General features: G+C 46.2%; 1 protein-coding gene across 7 annotated transcripts in view; it reads left to right on the top strand.

The window, feature by feature from the left end:
* The window catches only part of SEPTIN8 (septin 8), a 77715-nt gene that overhangs the window by 21826 nt on the left and 38700 nt on the right, over positions 1-17189 (top strand). For 6 of the 7 annotated variants that reach the window (XM_048862498.2, XM_048862504.2, XM_048862501.2 and 3 more), the window contains one exon: positions 7727-7841. The exons of the other annotated variant lie outside the window; for it this stretch is intronic. In XM_048862498.2, coding sequence (XP_048718455.1) covers positions 7727-7841 — 115 coding nt within the window. Of the gene's footprint in view, positions 1-7726; positions 7842-17189 lie in introns of those variants that run through there. 7 annotated transcript variants of the gene reach the window in all.

The raw sequence follows: 17189 nt of genomic DNA, 5'->3' as shown, positions 1-17189 counted from the left end.
TCTTCTAGCTGCTGCGGAGGATGTGTTATAATCAAGGCAAAGGTGTGAATGTCAGTTTGTATATGACCAGACCTGAAGAAGAGCTCTAGGGAGCTCAGAAGTGTGCCTCTCTCAGCAACAGAAGTTGGGCCAATAAAAGATATTCCCTCACCTGCATTGTGTATGTGAGGCATATAACTGCTCAGATGGCTAAGTGAGTGGATACTGGTTTGAAATGGTATGTTTCTTGGCCTGTCTTGATCAGTTATCCCTAGTGTTTTGCAAATTTATTGTTATTAATGGTTTTATTTATACTGCCAAAGTTTGCTTGGTACTTCACCTGTGGGGTCCCTGTCCTGGTGACCAAACAATCAAACCATAGGAAGAAATCCATTTCCTTGTGGGCAATGGTTGGTGTCATGAAGTTTCCTCTGGCATCCTCAGCCATAGTATCATGAAACTAATGCTGCCTGTTTGTGCAGTTTAAATGGTATGCTGTACAGCTCACTCAAGGATTCTCTGGCATGATTGGCTTAGTTAAAATATTTAAAGGACTTTGGAGCTGTTAATGAATTTGATCCCGATCTTCTGATAATTCTTTCATTCCCCACCAAATCATAGGCTCTTAATACAAATAAGCCCTTATTGTCCCTGTTAAAACTCCAAAGAATATCTCAGGGCATAGACAATGAGGAGTCCTTGTGGCAACTTAGAGACGAACAAAAACAAGGCATAGAAAATCTTCAAAGAGCACGTTGGAAGGCTCTGAGTAAAATCCTGATGGCAGCCTGTCATTGGGGTACTGAGTGACTGGGAGGATGTTATTTAACACTGCAAGGTCTTTCATTGTGGGAATCTGTGTATCACAGAGCTATACTAAATTAATAATTACCATGTTGCAAAGTTTACAAAAAAGTATTTTTTCTCATCTAAGAGGAACAGGCTAAAGCCTCAGAATTATTCACAGACCCACTGCAAGCTGATTGGGATGTGAATAAACTGGAGAAAGAATCTCCATAGCCCCTGGAAGGCCTGGCTTGTCAGAAGTGGGGAAGCTTATCTAGACCTCTCCCTGCACAGCCTCTTGCGTATATTTGTGAATTAAAGTAGTAATTCTCCTTAGCTGGTGTTGGTACCAAAGAACAGAAGCATTACAGAAGATGCAGCTGCTGTGGATTAGTCAAATGGGACTAATGATTTGAGGAAGAGCTGTAGGATCAGGGTCTGATTTCTTTCCTTGTGGGGTACACCATAGCTATTACAGTTTAAATATCTAACTTCACTCTTTCATACTGTCTATTTCCATTTTCCATTGCAGTGAAAACAGGCTAGTCAGTTTCATGTCCTGACTCTTCTGCATTAGCTCAATTCTGCATTGTCTGGGTTGCAGATTTGGCAGGGGGATCAAATAAAATACGGTTTCCACTGGATTTAAACAGGGCCAAAGAAACATTTTTATTAGTCTTTTTGGCTTCTGTAAAAGCCTTGTTGCCTCCTTACTCTTTGTCACCTCTATTAGTTGTCACACCTACAATTTAGACTGTAAACTCTTTGGGGTAGGAGTTGTGTATTTCTTCCGTGAAGCACCTAGACACCTTTGGGTACTGTTTGATCATCTGTGTCACTTTCAAGCTGATGGTACCCACCTTTATTGCTGTTAGAACTGCATTAATGTGTCACTGAGATAACCTGCTAGTGTGGTGAAAGCAGATGTGTTGAAGACTGTACATTTGAAATCTAGCCATCTTAAAAAAGAGATACAAATAGTTTCAGGTACTCTACCAGCCCTGCACTAGTTATGGTACTTTGATAATCAGTTTCCTATATTTTTTTTAAAATGTCTTCCTCTCCTTTGTTGTTTTATATGAAAGATCTATCCAAACAACAAGAGAAACTGACTATACAGGGAAACTGATTCTACACAAAGAGCTGTGAAGAGCACAAAGTCAGCGAACTGGAAAAAATAAAGAAAAATATCCTTTTTCTCTAATCTCTGTCCTTTATATTAATTTTTGTTGGTACCTCTCTCTCTCTCTCTCTCTCTCTCTCTCACACACACACACACACACACACACACTTCAACTGAAGTGTGATTATTTTTTTTTAATTGGTGGTTGAGCTACCTTTCCAGTCAAAGCCACTAGAGGCTTGCCATAGAAATGGAACAAATCAACTGCCCTTGCCATACTGGTAATGCCTCCTAGATAGCTGCAGCAGTGGTAGGATAACAGCAATGCAATGTTTCAGATAGTAGCCATGTTAGTCTGTACCAGCAATGCAATGGTAGTTTTCTTTCCACACATTAGTTCAGCTGACTTCTGCTTTGCCCTCAGTGGCAACAGGATCTTGGATTTGGATCAGATTATGTCACCATTGAAAAAAATAAAAAGAGAAAAACAACAACATCACAACAATACTGGACACATTTTTGCAATTCACTGAATTTTTAACTTCACCACCAGTTTAGAGGTTCAGTGTTTTAACAGGGTATGTGCAATGCAGCTCCTTTCTTGACAACTACTGCCCTGCAACTAAACATTGCAAAGAGAAGCAAAAGAAAGGCTGTTGGGGATTTGGCTTTTCTCCTTCCCTTTCCTCAGCATGTTTTAGTTTTTGATTTAGCTTGGCCTTGCTAGAGCCTGCTTTAAAATCAGTAATAGTGATGCCGGCTGTTGCCTAGGAACCTCTCTCAAGTCTTTTGGGGGCATTCTTATTCTAATCATAGCTCTCAGGCAGCCTTGTTTATTTCCTTTTCAGACAGTGGTGATTATGGAAAGCATCTTAAACTTCTGGTGTATGTTAGGCTTGATTGACCCCCCTCACCCCCCACGCACGACCATAACAGTCCATTTTCTGTGGAAGTAATGTGCTTTCCTGCCGCATTGTCTCTGCATCAGAATGACTTTACCTGACAATATCTTAACCTGTGTGACCAACTCGGGGGAGGATTTTCTCTGAGTGATGTGGGTAGGGGAAAAGGGAAGCCAGCCTTGAGAGGCTGGAGTGAATGTGGGCGGAAGCCTCAAGGAGTTCTTTACATGTCCAGATGGTGCTTTTGCTAGTCCCTGTTACAGTGTGTTCCTTGTAAGAAGCAAGAGGAAAAGAGACAGAGAAAACACTTGGACAAAACGTAAACAGCAATTTGAGGAAGGCGCAGAAAGGGGACAGGGGAGAAGAAATGTGTAATTTTTCTTGAAAAATTTTGTGCATTAATTTTTGCTTATGAAAATAGACCAAGAACAACTGGCCAAACACAGTGCAGGCAGGTGGTGGGCAAGCTCCCGACTCTCCATACATCCCATGCCTGGGAACAGGGGCCCCTGCCTGCCAATGCATTTCAGGTTTGCGGTGCCTGTCTAGCGCTTGGTCTATATTACAGAGTTAGGTCAACGTAAGGCAGACTCTGTAAGGGTCTACTTACAACGTTGTTCCCGCTGATATAAGTCGCCCACTACACCGACCTAATAACTCCACCTCCACGAGTGGCGTAGCGCTTAGGTTGACGTAGTTAGGGTGACGCAGTATCTATGTAGACACGACGTTACTTACAGCACCTGTTGGCTGTTACCCCTGCGCAACGCTCAAAGCTGGAGACCCATTGCCCTTTGGCTGATGTCGTAGGGTAGACACTTACAGAGTTAGGTCGACATAAGCTGCCTTATGTCGACCTAATTCCATAGTGTAGACCAGGCCTTAACAGGCAGCTCAGGCCTGAAATGCATTGGCAGGCAGGGGGTTCTCAGGTATGGGATGTATGCCCGCTATACCTTCTTTGGGCCAAGACTACAAATCATGCCGAAATGTGATGGGAGGTATGACAAAGTTCCTCCTCTGCCTTGGTGGGTCCTACGCTTATTGGCAGATTTGCTCACCTCAGAGATTCAAGGCAGCCCTCAGTTGGCCACTTTTGCAAGTGGCTCAAACCTGCTGTTCACTCAGCTAACCTCATCACTGGCCAGCATGGGGAAAAGGAAGGAGAACAATCCCTGCAGTCTCTGATGATCCACCTAGTGGGTCGGGAGACAGGCCAGGGACCTTCCCCTCTGGTGGGACCCACAGTCCAGGTCACTCCTCCTGTATCCAACAGGGAGTTGAAGGGATGGGGGGAACCCAGGCCCACCCTTTACTCTGGGTTCCAGCCCAGGGCCCTGTGGATCACAGCTGTCATGTAACACCTGTGTCATGTAACTACCTGGCCTACTTCCCCATGGCCTCCTCCCAACACCTTCTTTATCCTCACCACAGGACCTTCCTCCTGATGCCAGACAGTGTTTGTACTCCTCAGTCCTACAGCAGCACACGCTCTCATTCTCAGCTTCTTGCGCGCCTCTCACTGCCTGAAGTGAGGTCCTTTTTAAACCAGGTGCCCTGATTAGCCTGCCTGTCTTAATTGATTCTAGCAGCTTCTTAATTGGCTCTAGGTGTCCTAATTAGCCTGCCTGCCTGTCTTAATTGGTTCCAGCAAGTTTCTGATTGTTCTGGAACCTCCCCGTTACCTTACCCAGGGAAAAAGGACCTGCTTAATCTGGGGCTAATATATCTGCCTTCTATCACTCTCCTGTTACCCACGGGTTGGTGTGCTCTGGGTAAGATGCCCCATGTTATGTTACCCAGGAGTTGCTGTGCGCTAGATAAGGGGCCCCATGGTACGTTACCCAAGTGTCACTGTGCCCTGAGTAAGGCCCCCATGGTACATTAGTTGATAAACAATGGGAAATACTTTTGGTGTCTAAGCACTTGACCACATTTGAGCCTGAACAGACACCATCTCTCTCTAAGGGAGAGATCATGGTCAGATTGTCTTTCTGCTCCAGGGAGAGCATTGTGATAATTTTCGTCTGAAAGACAGTAACAAAAACAGATCTACACCCACAGAAAAGAAGGTTCAGTCTTATTTCAAATGTGGTAGCTGCCTCAGCTATTTAAAAGTTAAATTAAAAGTTAATTAAAAGTCTTTTTTAAATAAAGAGAATATTTATTTATTCTTCCCAAGGCAGAACTGAAGACAACTTTGACTTCGGATGAAATTAAACAAGTTAATTTTTTGTTTAGGAATCTTGCTCTCACAGAGAGAATGAATTTCAAGTTACTCCTTTTGGAGCTTTCCCCTCCCCCATGGGAATATATTTTAAAACATGACAGCCTATTAACTTTATTCTAAGTGTATGGCTTCTATAGTCTGGCTGTGTTACACACTGGACCATCAGGGCAGAGTAATGAGGGATGGGAACAGGCTCAGAAAAACCTGATCAGATAAGTAGACACTTATCTTTTCCACCCCGTGCTTGTAATTAAAAAAAAATGGCTGCATTTAAATATGTCACAACAGCAAACGTGTAATTCCACAAAGGAAATGTTAGGATGAAACTGAATAAGCAGTACCCTAAAATGCCATTTCTGGACATTTGCTTCTCCATTAGGTCTAACTGCATTTAGATGCAACTTGAAAATGAAAAGAAAAACCAGTGTGTAAATTCAGTGGTCTGCTCAGTTAGTTTTGGTAGTATTACTTGGCTGTGTGGAGAGAAGGTGAAAGTTGATTGATTGTAAATCTAAACATATATACAACATAAACACTTTGCAACAGTTCTGTTCTGAATCATTTGAACTAAGGATACTGGATGCAATTTCCCTTGTCCATTGATTCCAGTGGAATCAATGTCCCATAGATTTTAAGACCAGAAGGCACCATTAGATCATCTAGACCAGAGGTGGGCAAACTACGGCCTGTGGGCCCGTCCTGCCTGGCCCTTGAACTCCTGGCCACAGAGGCTAGCCCCTGGTCCCTCCCCTGCTGTCCCCCCTCCCCTGTGGTGTGCCACCGTGGAGCAGCATGGCTACGAGCTCCTGCTGTTCTGAGCTGCATGGTAAGAGGAGGGTGGGGTGAATAAGGGGCAAGAGGTCCTGGGGGGCAGTCAGGGAGCGGGGGACAGTTGGATGGGGTGGAGATTCGGGTGGGGGGCGGTCAGGGGGTAGGGGGCAATTGGATAGGCGTGGGAGTCCTGGGGGGGCCTGTCAGGGGGTGGGGGTGTGGATGGGATCGGGGCAGTCAGAGGACGGGGAATGGGGGGGTTGGATAGGGGATGAGGTCGGGGCGGGGGTGTGGATAAGGGTCATGGGGGGCGGGCAGGGAGCAGGGCAGGTTTGATAGGGGGTGGGGTCCTGTGGGGGGCGGTTTGGGGCATGGGGTCCCGGGAGGGGGTGGTCAGGGGACAAGGAGCAGGAGGGGTTGGATGGGTCAGAGGTTCTGAAGGGGGCAGTCAGGGGGCGGCAAGTGGAGGGGGCGGATAGGGGGTGGGGCCAGGCTGTTTGGGGAGGCACAGCCTTCCCTACCCGGCCCTCCATACAGTTTCACACCCTGATGTGGCCCTTGGGCCAAAAGGTTTGCCCACCCCTGCTGTAGACTGACCTCCTGTGTAACACAGGGCACAGCACTGCACCCCTTTACTTCTGCATTGAGCCCAATAACTTGTCTGTTTATCCCAGGGCTGAGCTCAGCCTTTTTAGGTACTTTCGTAACTAGTAACAGTGGTTCTGGATTTTCAATTGAGCCAATTTTCTTTTTCCCTTTTCTCTGTGCAGTGGCAGGCAGTGTCTGTGTGAATTCTCTGTGTCCTGGTTATGCATTCCATTGGATGCCTTTGCCAGGCAGAGGTCAACTTTGCAAGGTGATTAGAACTGTAAGCATGTTTGTCAATTTCTGGGCCCAATAGACTAAAGCTACAAAGAAGAATAGTAATCCTGTGGAATCTCTGGGCCAAATTCAGCCCCTGTGTAAACAAATGTTAGTTTATTGAAGCCTGGAGCTGATTGGTTATGTCATCAGGAGTTTGGCCTGTGTCTTCTGCTGGGCTGATGACTTTCTTGCTTGTGTGTATTTACTCAGACCCCAGGGCACAGCAGAGTAAAATCCTGGGAGTAGAATGTGCATCCCTGCTGGAGCAGACTGAAGGCTTCATGCCTTTCTGTCTATCTGTGATTTATTAAGAGAGACATTTTATTACTCTGAGTTATTTCCTCCTGTGTTGATCCTATTTATTTATTTCTAAACCAAGCTTCCAGTAAAAGTGACCAGCTTCTTCTTCCACTTGGGGAGGAAGGAGACAGATGGGATTGCAAGGTGTGTGCATGGGGGGAGGATGGGAGAGACAGGAACAGCTGAAGAAGAAGAGGAACTGGTGTGGTCACAGATGGTGAGGTGAGAGGGTTCATTTGCCTTTCCTTGTAACATGTACCCCTGGAAGTGTGATTGAAAAAAGCTGCTTAAGGCAAAGCCAAAGGAAAAAGATCAAGGGCTCTGAAGGAGCTCCAGACTAGCTCTGACATAATTCAGTGCAGGTACCTCTCAGAACACAAAAGGGGGAGGGAAGTGATCAATAAAACATGGGAACATGGTTTTTTCCTGCTTTATTCTCCACAAGCTGGACGCAGCTGAATCTTCCCCCGACTTTTTCTTCCGGAGTGGTTCAGCAGTTCAGTTCAGACAGCTGCCTCTTTAAGAAAATTCCCTGTTAAGATTAGATTTTTTCTACTGATGCTTGGCTATAATTACCACTATGTCTGGAATGTGGATATCAAAACATAATAAACCTCTGTGCGGGTAGTGCTAGGATTACCTCAGTGACTCGGAAACACGCTCTGCCTTGAGTACAATGGTAACGTTTCTTGTGATTTTATTCCTTGGCCCTTGTGTTATTGACTCTCTTTTAATGCGCTCTTGCTCAGTCGACTCTGTTTGCTTTAACAGAATGAAGAGAAGCGGAATCTTTCCCTGGGGGGCCATGTTGGATTTGATAGTCTCCCAGATCAGCTTGTCAGCAAATCTGTCACACAAGGATTCAGCTTCAACATCCTCTGTGTGGGTAAGCAGAGTTTACCATAAATTAGGGAAATTCTTAGTAATAGTAATACAATAAATAATAATCTAGTAGCACATCAGATCCATGGATGTCGGAGCACGTCACAAAGGCAGATAAGTACCGTTACTGGCGTTTTACATCGAAAATGCTGAGAAGTTAAGGCCAAAGTTTGTTCAGTTCCCTGCTCTGTCACAAACTCACTGTGTGACCTGGAGCAAACCACATAGGCCTAAATTGTCATAAGCGCTAGTTTACTTTGTAGACCCAACTTTGGATGCCTCTGGTCTGCTTTTCATAAGCTCTGAGCTCCCTCAGCTGTGTTCAGTGTCAGCTGGGGTTGTGGGTGTTCCGCCACTGGCCTGTCAGGCACTAGGCACTCAGAATTAGTGGGCACTTTTGGCAAGTTTTGTCCTTAAATGGCTTTCTGAAGGTGTAACAATGAGTCTGCCGTAGATCTGGGAGCAGTGTAAACCACTTGTGAGTGTGTGTTACAGGTTCCCCTCGGAATAGATCTCCAGAGTTAAAGCTCTCTAGCCGGGGCTGTAATGGACTCTCATCCTCGTAAGCTGTTGCTGTAGCGACTCTGGAGATCCCTAATTCAGTCCCGAGTGTGCTGGCCAAGGCGGCAGCCATTGCAATAGCACTCAGAAGTCCAGACTGCCATTAACATAATGTCATGTTTTATTGTTTCATGAGGGAAACAGTGTTCCGCTTTGTAAAGATAGTTGAAGGGGGTTTTTTTTCTGTTGAAATATTCCACATATATAGTGCTGGGCAGGGATGATTATTTATTTGTTTGTTTGTTATTAATAATAATAATTTTATTTATTATTAAACTTTTTTGGTCAATAATGCCAGTTCATCTAACCTGCACCTTTTTGTGGGAAAGGTTTTGATGAATTTTTCAACTTGAAACACTTTTTTCAAAAGTTCCAAAAATGTCAACGTTTTTTCAATTTTGTTTTGAAATGCAAGCTAATTAGATTTTTAAAAGTGATTGAAATTGAAATGAAATATTTTTAAAAAATCAAAACACAATTTTTCAGTTGGCCAAAACTGGGTTTTTGTTTTTGGGGATTTTTTTGGATTGTTGGTCCACAAAAGTTTTTGATACTTTGACTTTTCAACCAAATTTGGGACAGGGAGATCTTTCAAATTCTCAAAAATGTTCAAAAGATGAAAAAAAAAATTTCCTGTCCATCCCTACGCATGGGTTGTTTTAGCTGCAGCCAGATCGTGATGGGAGGATAAACAGAATCAGCTTCTCTACCTGAGCTGATGTGGGACATATGAAGGGCCCTACTAGATTCACAGTCATGAAAAACGTGTCTTGGACCATGAAATCTGGTCTTTTGTGTGCTTTTACCCTATACCATACAGATTTCATGGAGGAGACCAGCATTTTTCAAACTGGGGGTCCTGACCCAAAAGGGGGTGGGGAGTCATAAGGTTATTTTAGGGGGTTCATGGTATTGCCACCCTTACTTCTGCGCTGCCTTCGGAGCTGGGCGGCCAGGGAGCGGTGGCTGTTGGCCAGGCACCCAGCTCTGAAGGCAGTGCCCCGCCAGCAGCAGGGCAGAAGTAAGGGTGGCAAAACCATACCATGCCACCCTTACCTCTGTGCTGCCGCCTTCAGAGCTGGGTGGCCGGAGAGTGGCGGCTGTTGACGGAGGGCCCAGCTCTGAAGGCAGCAGCGCAGAAGTAAGAGTGGCAATATCATACCATAGCATCCTTACTTCTGCACTGTTGCTGGGGGTGGCTCTGCCTTCAGAGCTGGGTTCTCGGCCAGCAGCCGCTGCTCTCCAGCTGCCCGGCTCTGAAGGCAGTGCCTGACCAGCAGCAGTGCAGAACTAAGGGTAGCAATACCACAACCCCCACTACAATAACCTTGTGATCCCCCACAACTCCTTTTTGGGTCAGGACCCCTACAATTACACCACATGAAATTTCACATTTAAATATCTGAAATAATAAAATTTATGATTTTCAAAATCCTATGACCATGAAATTGACCAAAATGGACCGTGAATTTGGTAGGGCCTTAGACATATGGATATGAGGATGGGGAAATGAAGTGGCTGATAGCAGGCTTAAGAATCACTATCACTACAGCTAGAAATAGTAATGCTTTATAGCTGAGCTGGGTCCTGATTGGAACTTTCCCAGAATTTGAGGGTGGGCGAATCCAGGGTTTTGAATTGGACCCATTTCTGTCCCCAAAGAAGGATGGAATTTCCTGTTTGCCTTCAGCATAAAACATTTATCTCTAAGCATGCTGACCGGTTGCTAGAGAACAGACCTTACAATAATCTCATTATCATTTTGCTTTTTCTCTTTCAATTTGTGCATGATTTTAGTAGCTGATGCCACACAGACTGCTTGAAGCCAGTCCTTTCCGGTGATGCCTGGGGTGCTGGCTTGCAGATGATTTTTTTGTTTGTTTGCTTGGCATGCTTTTGTTTTAGGCTTAAAGTACTGCAACCTGCAATAACAGTTGAAATGCTTTTGGGGGCAGAGAATTCTTCCCAGCACTGGCTCTGGACCAGTGATCAAGGCAGGGGAAGTGATATTTTCAATATCTGGAATGTGTTCCAAGATCTCTTCCTGCCCAGACTGGATACAGCTTTACATAGAGTGGGCAGTGGAATACTTCCTTTATTCTGATCCTGACCCCTTTAGGAACTCCCTATCTACAACTTTTTTTTTTTCATATACAAAACCCAAGTAAACAGCATTGCTTGTACCCAGAGTTTAATGTCAAGCAAGGATGTTACCCTGAGTTTTGTAATGCCCTTCTTCAAAAGCAGTGTGTCAGCAGCAGAAGACCATGGATTTGTAATTGCCACATTTATTTTTTGAGGGGGCAAGAGGTCAGACTAGATGGTTCAGTGGCCCCTTCTGGTCTTTAAATCTATGAAATATTGGGAGAGATCATCAATCTCCTATAGTTCCCTGGCAAAGGGAGAAGAACCAATTACAGCTGTTGACTGCCATTACAAATTCTTCCTCCCAGTCCTGACCCAACCTGGACAGGAGACTGCTGGGAGAAAGTCAGTGCTTCCTAACAGACTTTGGATAAGGTCAGCCCTGAGCTTTCCAAATGACTTCCCTGTCAGGTGGGCTTGGATCATCAGTTGGTTTCTGTCTCCTTCAGATGGCACTTAGCCATTGTTGGGGGATCCAATATTTGGCTCTCCACCATTCTATCTACAGTACAAATATTCCACGCAGTATTTGTTCTCCAAGGTTGGAACAGAAGGGTTTCAGAACCTGCTATGCCTAAAATAAAAACCTTGTATCAGGCTTAGGTACCTCTCTAGTCTAGCAGCTTGCCAGTTATCCCGTTCTCCCATAACCATGTCAGTTCAGCTCAACTGATTGGTGAACCTTAGACTCTCTTTATTGGTTCCAAAAGGTGATGGCCGGGAAGGGACATGCCTAGTAAAGTTAAAATGGTGGCCCGTCAATGCTGAAAATGTAGCACTATAATTTAGCCATTATATCTTGTACAGTTTGCCTTGGTGTGTGGGCAGTGCATGTGATCATTATTCATCTGGGGAAGCTGGCCTGGGAGAGACCCTCTGATCCAAAGGTTCTGTCCACGTGCCCAGTCAATAAGCCAAAAATGCAAAGCCACTTCACACCGTTTTGTTTGGTTTTTCTTTGCACCATTGGCCAACAGAATTCCATAGCCTTCTCGTTCATTAGAAATAGGGGCTTCTTGTGGGCCAATCTGGAGAGCATCGCAAACCCATTTACTTACAAAGAGTATCAGTTCAAAGCCTTGTCAGGCAGATTTTCAGGAGAGAATCTGGCTCTTGATCCGTTCTAGGTGTCTCTTGGTGCCTGTAGGTATATGGGGATCACAGACAAAAATTTTCCCCTCAACTTTCCTTTATTAATTTTCTTACTTTTATAGTCTTCTTCCCACTGAGCCTGTCTCTGGGATCCCCATTTGACTTCACATTCCATCCCTCTGCTTGTCTAAATTATTCAACTTGGCGGAGATTTCTTCTAGCTCTTCCTGCACAGATGATACATTTGGAGAGGGGGATGATTCTAAACCAACGGATCTCTGCTGCCTTGCTCCTGGGCAATGCTCTGCCAAGACAGTACAGCAATATGGCACTTGGTATGAGGCCTGCAAGACCAAAACATGTGACATTGGTTTAACTGTCCCCACTCCCAGCTCCAAACAAGTGCCTGTTAGTCTTGCTTTACCTTTGCCACAAACCATGCTGATGTGGATTGGAGCTTGTGCGTAAGGGCAACAATGCAATGTTGGGGGAGGGGGAAATGACTAAGCTCTGCACATCAAGAGATCTATAGGAGGAAACCATCTCTACAGCTTAGGCATTCCACCCTCTCCGGATTCTATCACCAGATCTCCCCAGCCCGCTGAGGCTTTTGTTAACTCATATTTCAAAACATTCCAGCCCCTCTTTGCCTTTGAGCAGCTTATCGCTCGTTCAGAAGTTTGCCTGGGTGGCTTCAGATGGGTGCCTGAGGCAACGTTTCTTTTGCTTATCTCCTTGTGGTTCCACCTTGGCTGGTTCTGCTTGATGTGTGGCCTCGCAGCCACTCTCGCGCCATGCAGCACCATTTCCTGCTCTCTGTAACGGGCAGCCTGGGAATGTTTTTGGAAGATTTATTTATACCCAGCCAGATCTAAGGAGTGTTTTAAGCCATTTGAATGGGATTTGCATTGGGTTCTTAAGAAATAAAACAGCCAAGCAGTGTTTCCCTTTTCCCTTGTTTCAATGCTGCATGCGTTTGCCTGCTGATCAGCACGTACTGATACCCTGTGCCTCAGACTGGGGCGTTTCCAGCATGTCTGTGAATTGTAGGGGTGTGGCTTGTGGGTAGCGTGTGCTCACATCCATGCTTCACATCCCTGAAGAAGAACTCATGGTGCCTCTAATCTTCACTCTCGAGATGGCTGGATGGGGGGCAGCAGCTGCTAGGAGATCAGAGCAGGGGGAGGGGCCATGTGGAGCAGCCGTCTGACAGGCAGTCTGGCTGGCCCAGGGCAGACCTGCAACCATAGACCAGCCATGCACAACAGAGTAACAGGTGTGTTGGCTGGCAGGTTAAACTGACTTAGCAGGTCCACTTCTGTGAAGGGAAGGGGGTTAAGGGTTTCTGTGCAGTGGGAGCCCAACGAACCTTTGACCCTTATTAATGGCACATTGGGGATGAAAGGATTAAGAGTATAGTTGAGGAACAAGCAGTTTTAAGGCCTCTGGGCATTTGTTAGGGTTGACCTGGCTTTGATTGGAGACTTAAAGAAAGGTTTTGCAGAGTGGTTGCATAGGAAGATTTCTTAATACTTCGCAAGCAGCATTTGCTAATGTAAAATGACCGGAAACCATCTCTAGTACTTACTAACAGGCCTGGTTTCCATACTTAGGGTATGTCTGCACTTGAGCTTCAGGTGTAAATTTCAGCTTTAGTAGACATACATACACCAGCTTTGATCGAGCTAGTGTGCTAAAAAGACAGCTGTAGCTGCTGAGGCAGGAGGGGATAGTGGCCTAAATAAGTACCTAGGGTCCCAGGCAGGGTTATCCTCGGGGTGGCTGTCCTGTCCTGCCACTTGTGCTGCCACAGCTACACTTCTGTTTTTAGCACGTGAGCTGGATGAAAGCTAGCATGGGTACATCTACCTGAGTTGGAAATTACACCTCCATTGAATGTAGATATACCCACAGAAGCCTGAGCTCCAGGGTGCCTTCTTTGCACATGCTCACTGCATGCACATGTAGATCGGGGAGTTAGGCATGCATGTGGCAAGACAGTTGCTTAGTTGATTGTGCGCACTCACAAACTCTCCATTCCCACAGGCACGCTCAGGAAGTGCCCATTGACAAACAGGCAGCCCAGGACTAAATAAAAAGCAACTGAGGTTGCTCTGACCACTCCAGATTCTCAATCCTGGCCTCTTCCTCCCACATTCTGGGCCAGATTCACTACTCTCATGCTTTTACTCTAGGGAGGGATTTTGCCCTATCTGCTAAAAAAATGATGTATTCTTCTTCGAGTAGTGTCCCTATGGGTGCTCCACTGTGGGTGTATGTGTGCCCCTGCACCTCTAATCGGAGATTTTTGGTAGCAGTGTCCCGTGCATGTGCCCTCCCTCCTTCCCTCCCTCGTGGTCTGCCTTGAGGCTATTTAGCACTGCAGGGGCGAACCCCCCTCACTTCCTTCTCCCTTTGGCCTCAGACGGAATGAGCTGTTGTCCCTTCCTTATCTGTGTCTATGCATCTGATGAAGTGAGCTGTAGCCCACAAAAGCTTATGCTCAAATAAATATGTTCGTGTCTAAGGTGCCACAAGCACTCCTCGTTCTTTTAGCATAAGTAGTGTTTGTTTTGTTACCTTTGTTCTCCTTAAAAGTAGTTAGGCTAGTGTTTCTTTATTTTATTTTATTTTATTTTATTTTATTCCTTTGGGAGTAGAGCGGCCACCTCGGTAGGACGACACCCGCAGCTCTGAAGCAGGGCACCGATGAGGGATAAGGGGCACCCTGCTGTGAGTTCTGTTGCGGCACCCTCCGCACCACAGCTCTGAAGCAGGCACCCGAGAAGGGGTCTCCTGCTGTCAGCTCTGCCCTGCTGTGAGCTCTGCTGCCCCACCGTCCCCACAGCACCGAGGGGCTCCAGCAGTCAGGCTCTCAGGCAATGGTACCATCTCTAAAAGAGCGGCACAGAGAAACCCTTTGGTACCAGGTGCAGCAAAACTCCCATCTAGGAAGTGTTCTGCACCTTCCCAACCATCGATACTGACAACATACTACAGACACTCCTCTGTGGTACCACGTGAGCCCATGGTAACACACATGCTCTGGTACTCTGGAGACCTGTGGCCTCAGTACCCAGGGAGAGACAATTACCTTATCATCTCTAAAATAGTGGCACCAACAAACTTTCTGTACTGGGCACAACAAAACTCTCATTTAGGGAGTGCTCTGCCCAACTATCGGTACTGACAACGTACCACAGACACTCCTCTGTGGTACCAAATGAACCCATGGTACTACATGAGCTCTGGTACCCTGGAGACCTGATAATTGGGGAAGAACCGCAATCCCCATTACTTGGTACCAGGACCCCAGTATCAAGCACATCCTGGCACCCAGAATCGCTCTTGGCACTGGGCTGTATACTGCCAATACCCTAGTCAGCGCCACCTTTACCCACTGAAGAATCTGACACTGGCCAGGAGGAGATCATTTCCCTGGCCCTCATCATGGCCCATTGTCACACTACAAGGGTCCTTCCCAATCCCATCAAGCCAGCCTACAATCGCGGTACGGGCCCCCTGAGGTAAGCCCACTGCCCATGCCCACCTTCCTGCCTCACCCCCACCAAGGTCATATTGTAATTCTTGGGCGACGTACACACACATGTCGCGACCATCCCCGGTGTCTGTCAGGGAGAGTCCACCAGATGGTTTGCTACAGCCTGGCTGTCCAGAGCACCTGAGTCAGTGCAGGAGGAAGCTTTTTCAGAACAGGAAAAAGAACCTGAAGAGGAAGCTACCCCTCCGGCACACTTCTCCTCATCGCTCCCAGACAAGGCTGTGCTGCTCACCCCTCATCACTAGGTGAAGATTTTAAGAACTTTCTGGATCTTACCAAGAGGGTGGCAGACAAGCTGCAGATTCCCCTACAGGAGGTGGCAGATACACATCACAAGTTGGTGGAAATTCTGCACACCGCCTTCTCATCTAGAATTGTCCTCCCAATTAATGAGGCGATTCTAGATCCTACCAAAGTCATCTGGCAGACACCAGCCTCCATCGCACCATCCAGCAACAGAGTGTAAAAAACAAAACAAAACAAAAAAACTCTCATTCCACTTCCTTAAGGTTCATCTCGCGATGAAATCAGCTTCCCACTTGGTGTTTGCTCACCCACTAACGCATAGATTCTTTAAGGGCATTGGGAATCTCTTCCAACATTTGACACCACCTGCTCCAGCCTGGGACTTTTACCCTAGTTCTCAGGGCTTTGATTAGACCTCCCTCTGAGTCCCAAGGCAACTTGTTCTCTCTCACACCTGTCCATGAAGACACCATTACTAATTGCCATCACCTCAGCTAGGCCCATAGGAGAAATAGCGGCCCTGATAGCACATCTATCGTTCACAGCCCTTTTTTTTTTTTAAAAAGACAAAGTAACTCTAAGGCGATGTCCCAAGTTTCTCCCTACTTTCTCTGCACTTTCCATATGAATCAACAGATCTGTCCCCCTGTTTTTTCCCAAAACCACATTATGACAACTGGGAGATAACTGTGCATATGCTAGATATTAGAAGGACATTAGCATTCTACTTGGACAAGACTAAGGACTTCAGGAAATCCCCCAAAACACTTCCTTTCGTCCACAGAAAGATCCAAAAGCTCTGTGATATCGGCTCAAAGACTATCCAGATGGGTCTCTAGTTGCATTAATAACTTATCGAAGGTGCTACTTACTTCTATCCAGAGTCCATATGTACTCCAAGAGGTCAGTTTTTACCTCAGTCACATTCCGTAGGGATGCCCCTATCTCAGCAATCTATAGAGCAACGACTTGGGCCTCTGCCCATGCTTCCACAGAACATTATGCAATCACTGAAGATTTGGCCACTCACACCATCTTCGACTCCACAGTACTCTCTGTAGTAAAAGACTCCACTCTGAAGTCCCAGCCTCCAGCAGTGGGTACTGCTCGGGAGTCACCTACAGTGGAGCACCCATAGGAACACTACTCGAAGAAGAAGAGGAAGTTACTCACCTTGTGCAGTAACAATGGTTCTTCGAGATGTGTGTCCCTATGGGTGCTCCACAACCCACCCTCCTCCTCTCTACTTCGGAGTTCCCTATAGGGCTCTGCGGTAGAGAAGGAAGTGAGGGGGGTCCGCCGGGGCAGTGCTAAACAGCCTCAAGGCAGACAACGAGGGATGGAGGGCCCAGGTGCAGGCTCAGTGGGACACTGCTACCAAAAATCTCCAATTAGAGGAGCACGGGCACACATACACCTACAGTGGAGCACCCATAGAGACACACATCTCGAAGAACCATCATTACTGCACAAGGTGAATAACTTCCTCTTCCTCTGTTTCATAAATGGTCAAAATCTGAAATCCTGGGAGGGTGGAAATAGTCTTTTGTCTCACAGAGGGAGAACACGCCTGCCCCGCTTGTGCAAATCCCCAAAGAGAGACAAGTGAAAAGGCCAAACAAAGGAAGCCAAAAGCCAAATACATTGGGCACTGCTAAAACACACACAAAAAACCTCACTATGAAAAAAACAGAATCCGAAGACTTAAGCAGACATTTCATGTAGTTCTGTCACAGACCCATGGAA

The sequence above is a fragment of the Caretta caretta genome, chromosome 8, assembly GCF_965140235.1.
Source record: "Caretta caretta isolate rCarCar2 chromosome 8, rCarCar1.hap1, whole genome shotgun sequence".
In the NCBI taxonomy this organism is placed as follows: Eukaryota; Metazoa; Chordata; order Testudines; family Cheloniidae; genus Caretta; species Caretta caretta.
The sequence above is the reverse complement of the archived record's forward strand: the minus strand, read 5'-3'. Positions and strand labels throughout refer to the sequence as shown.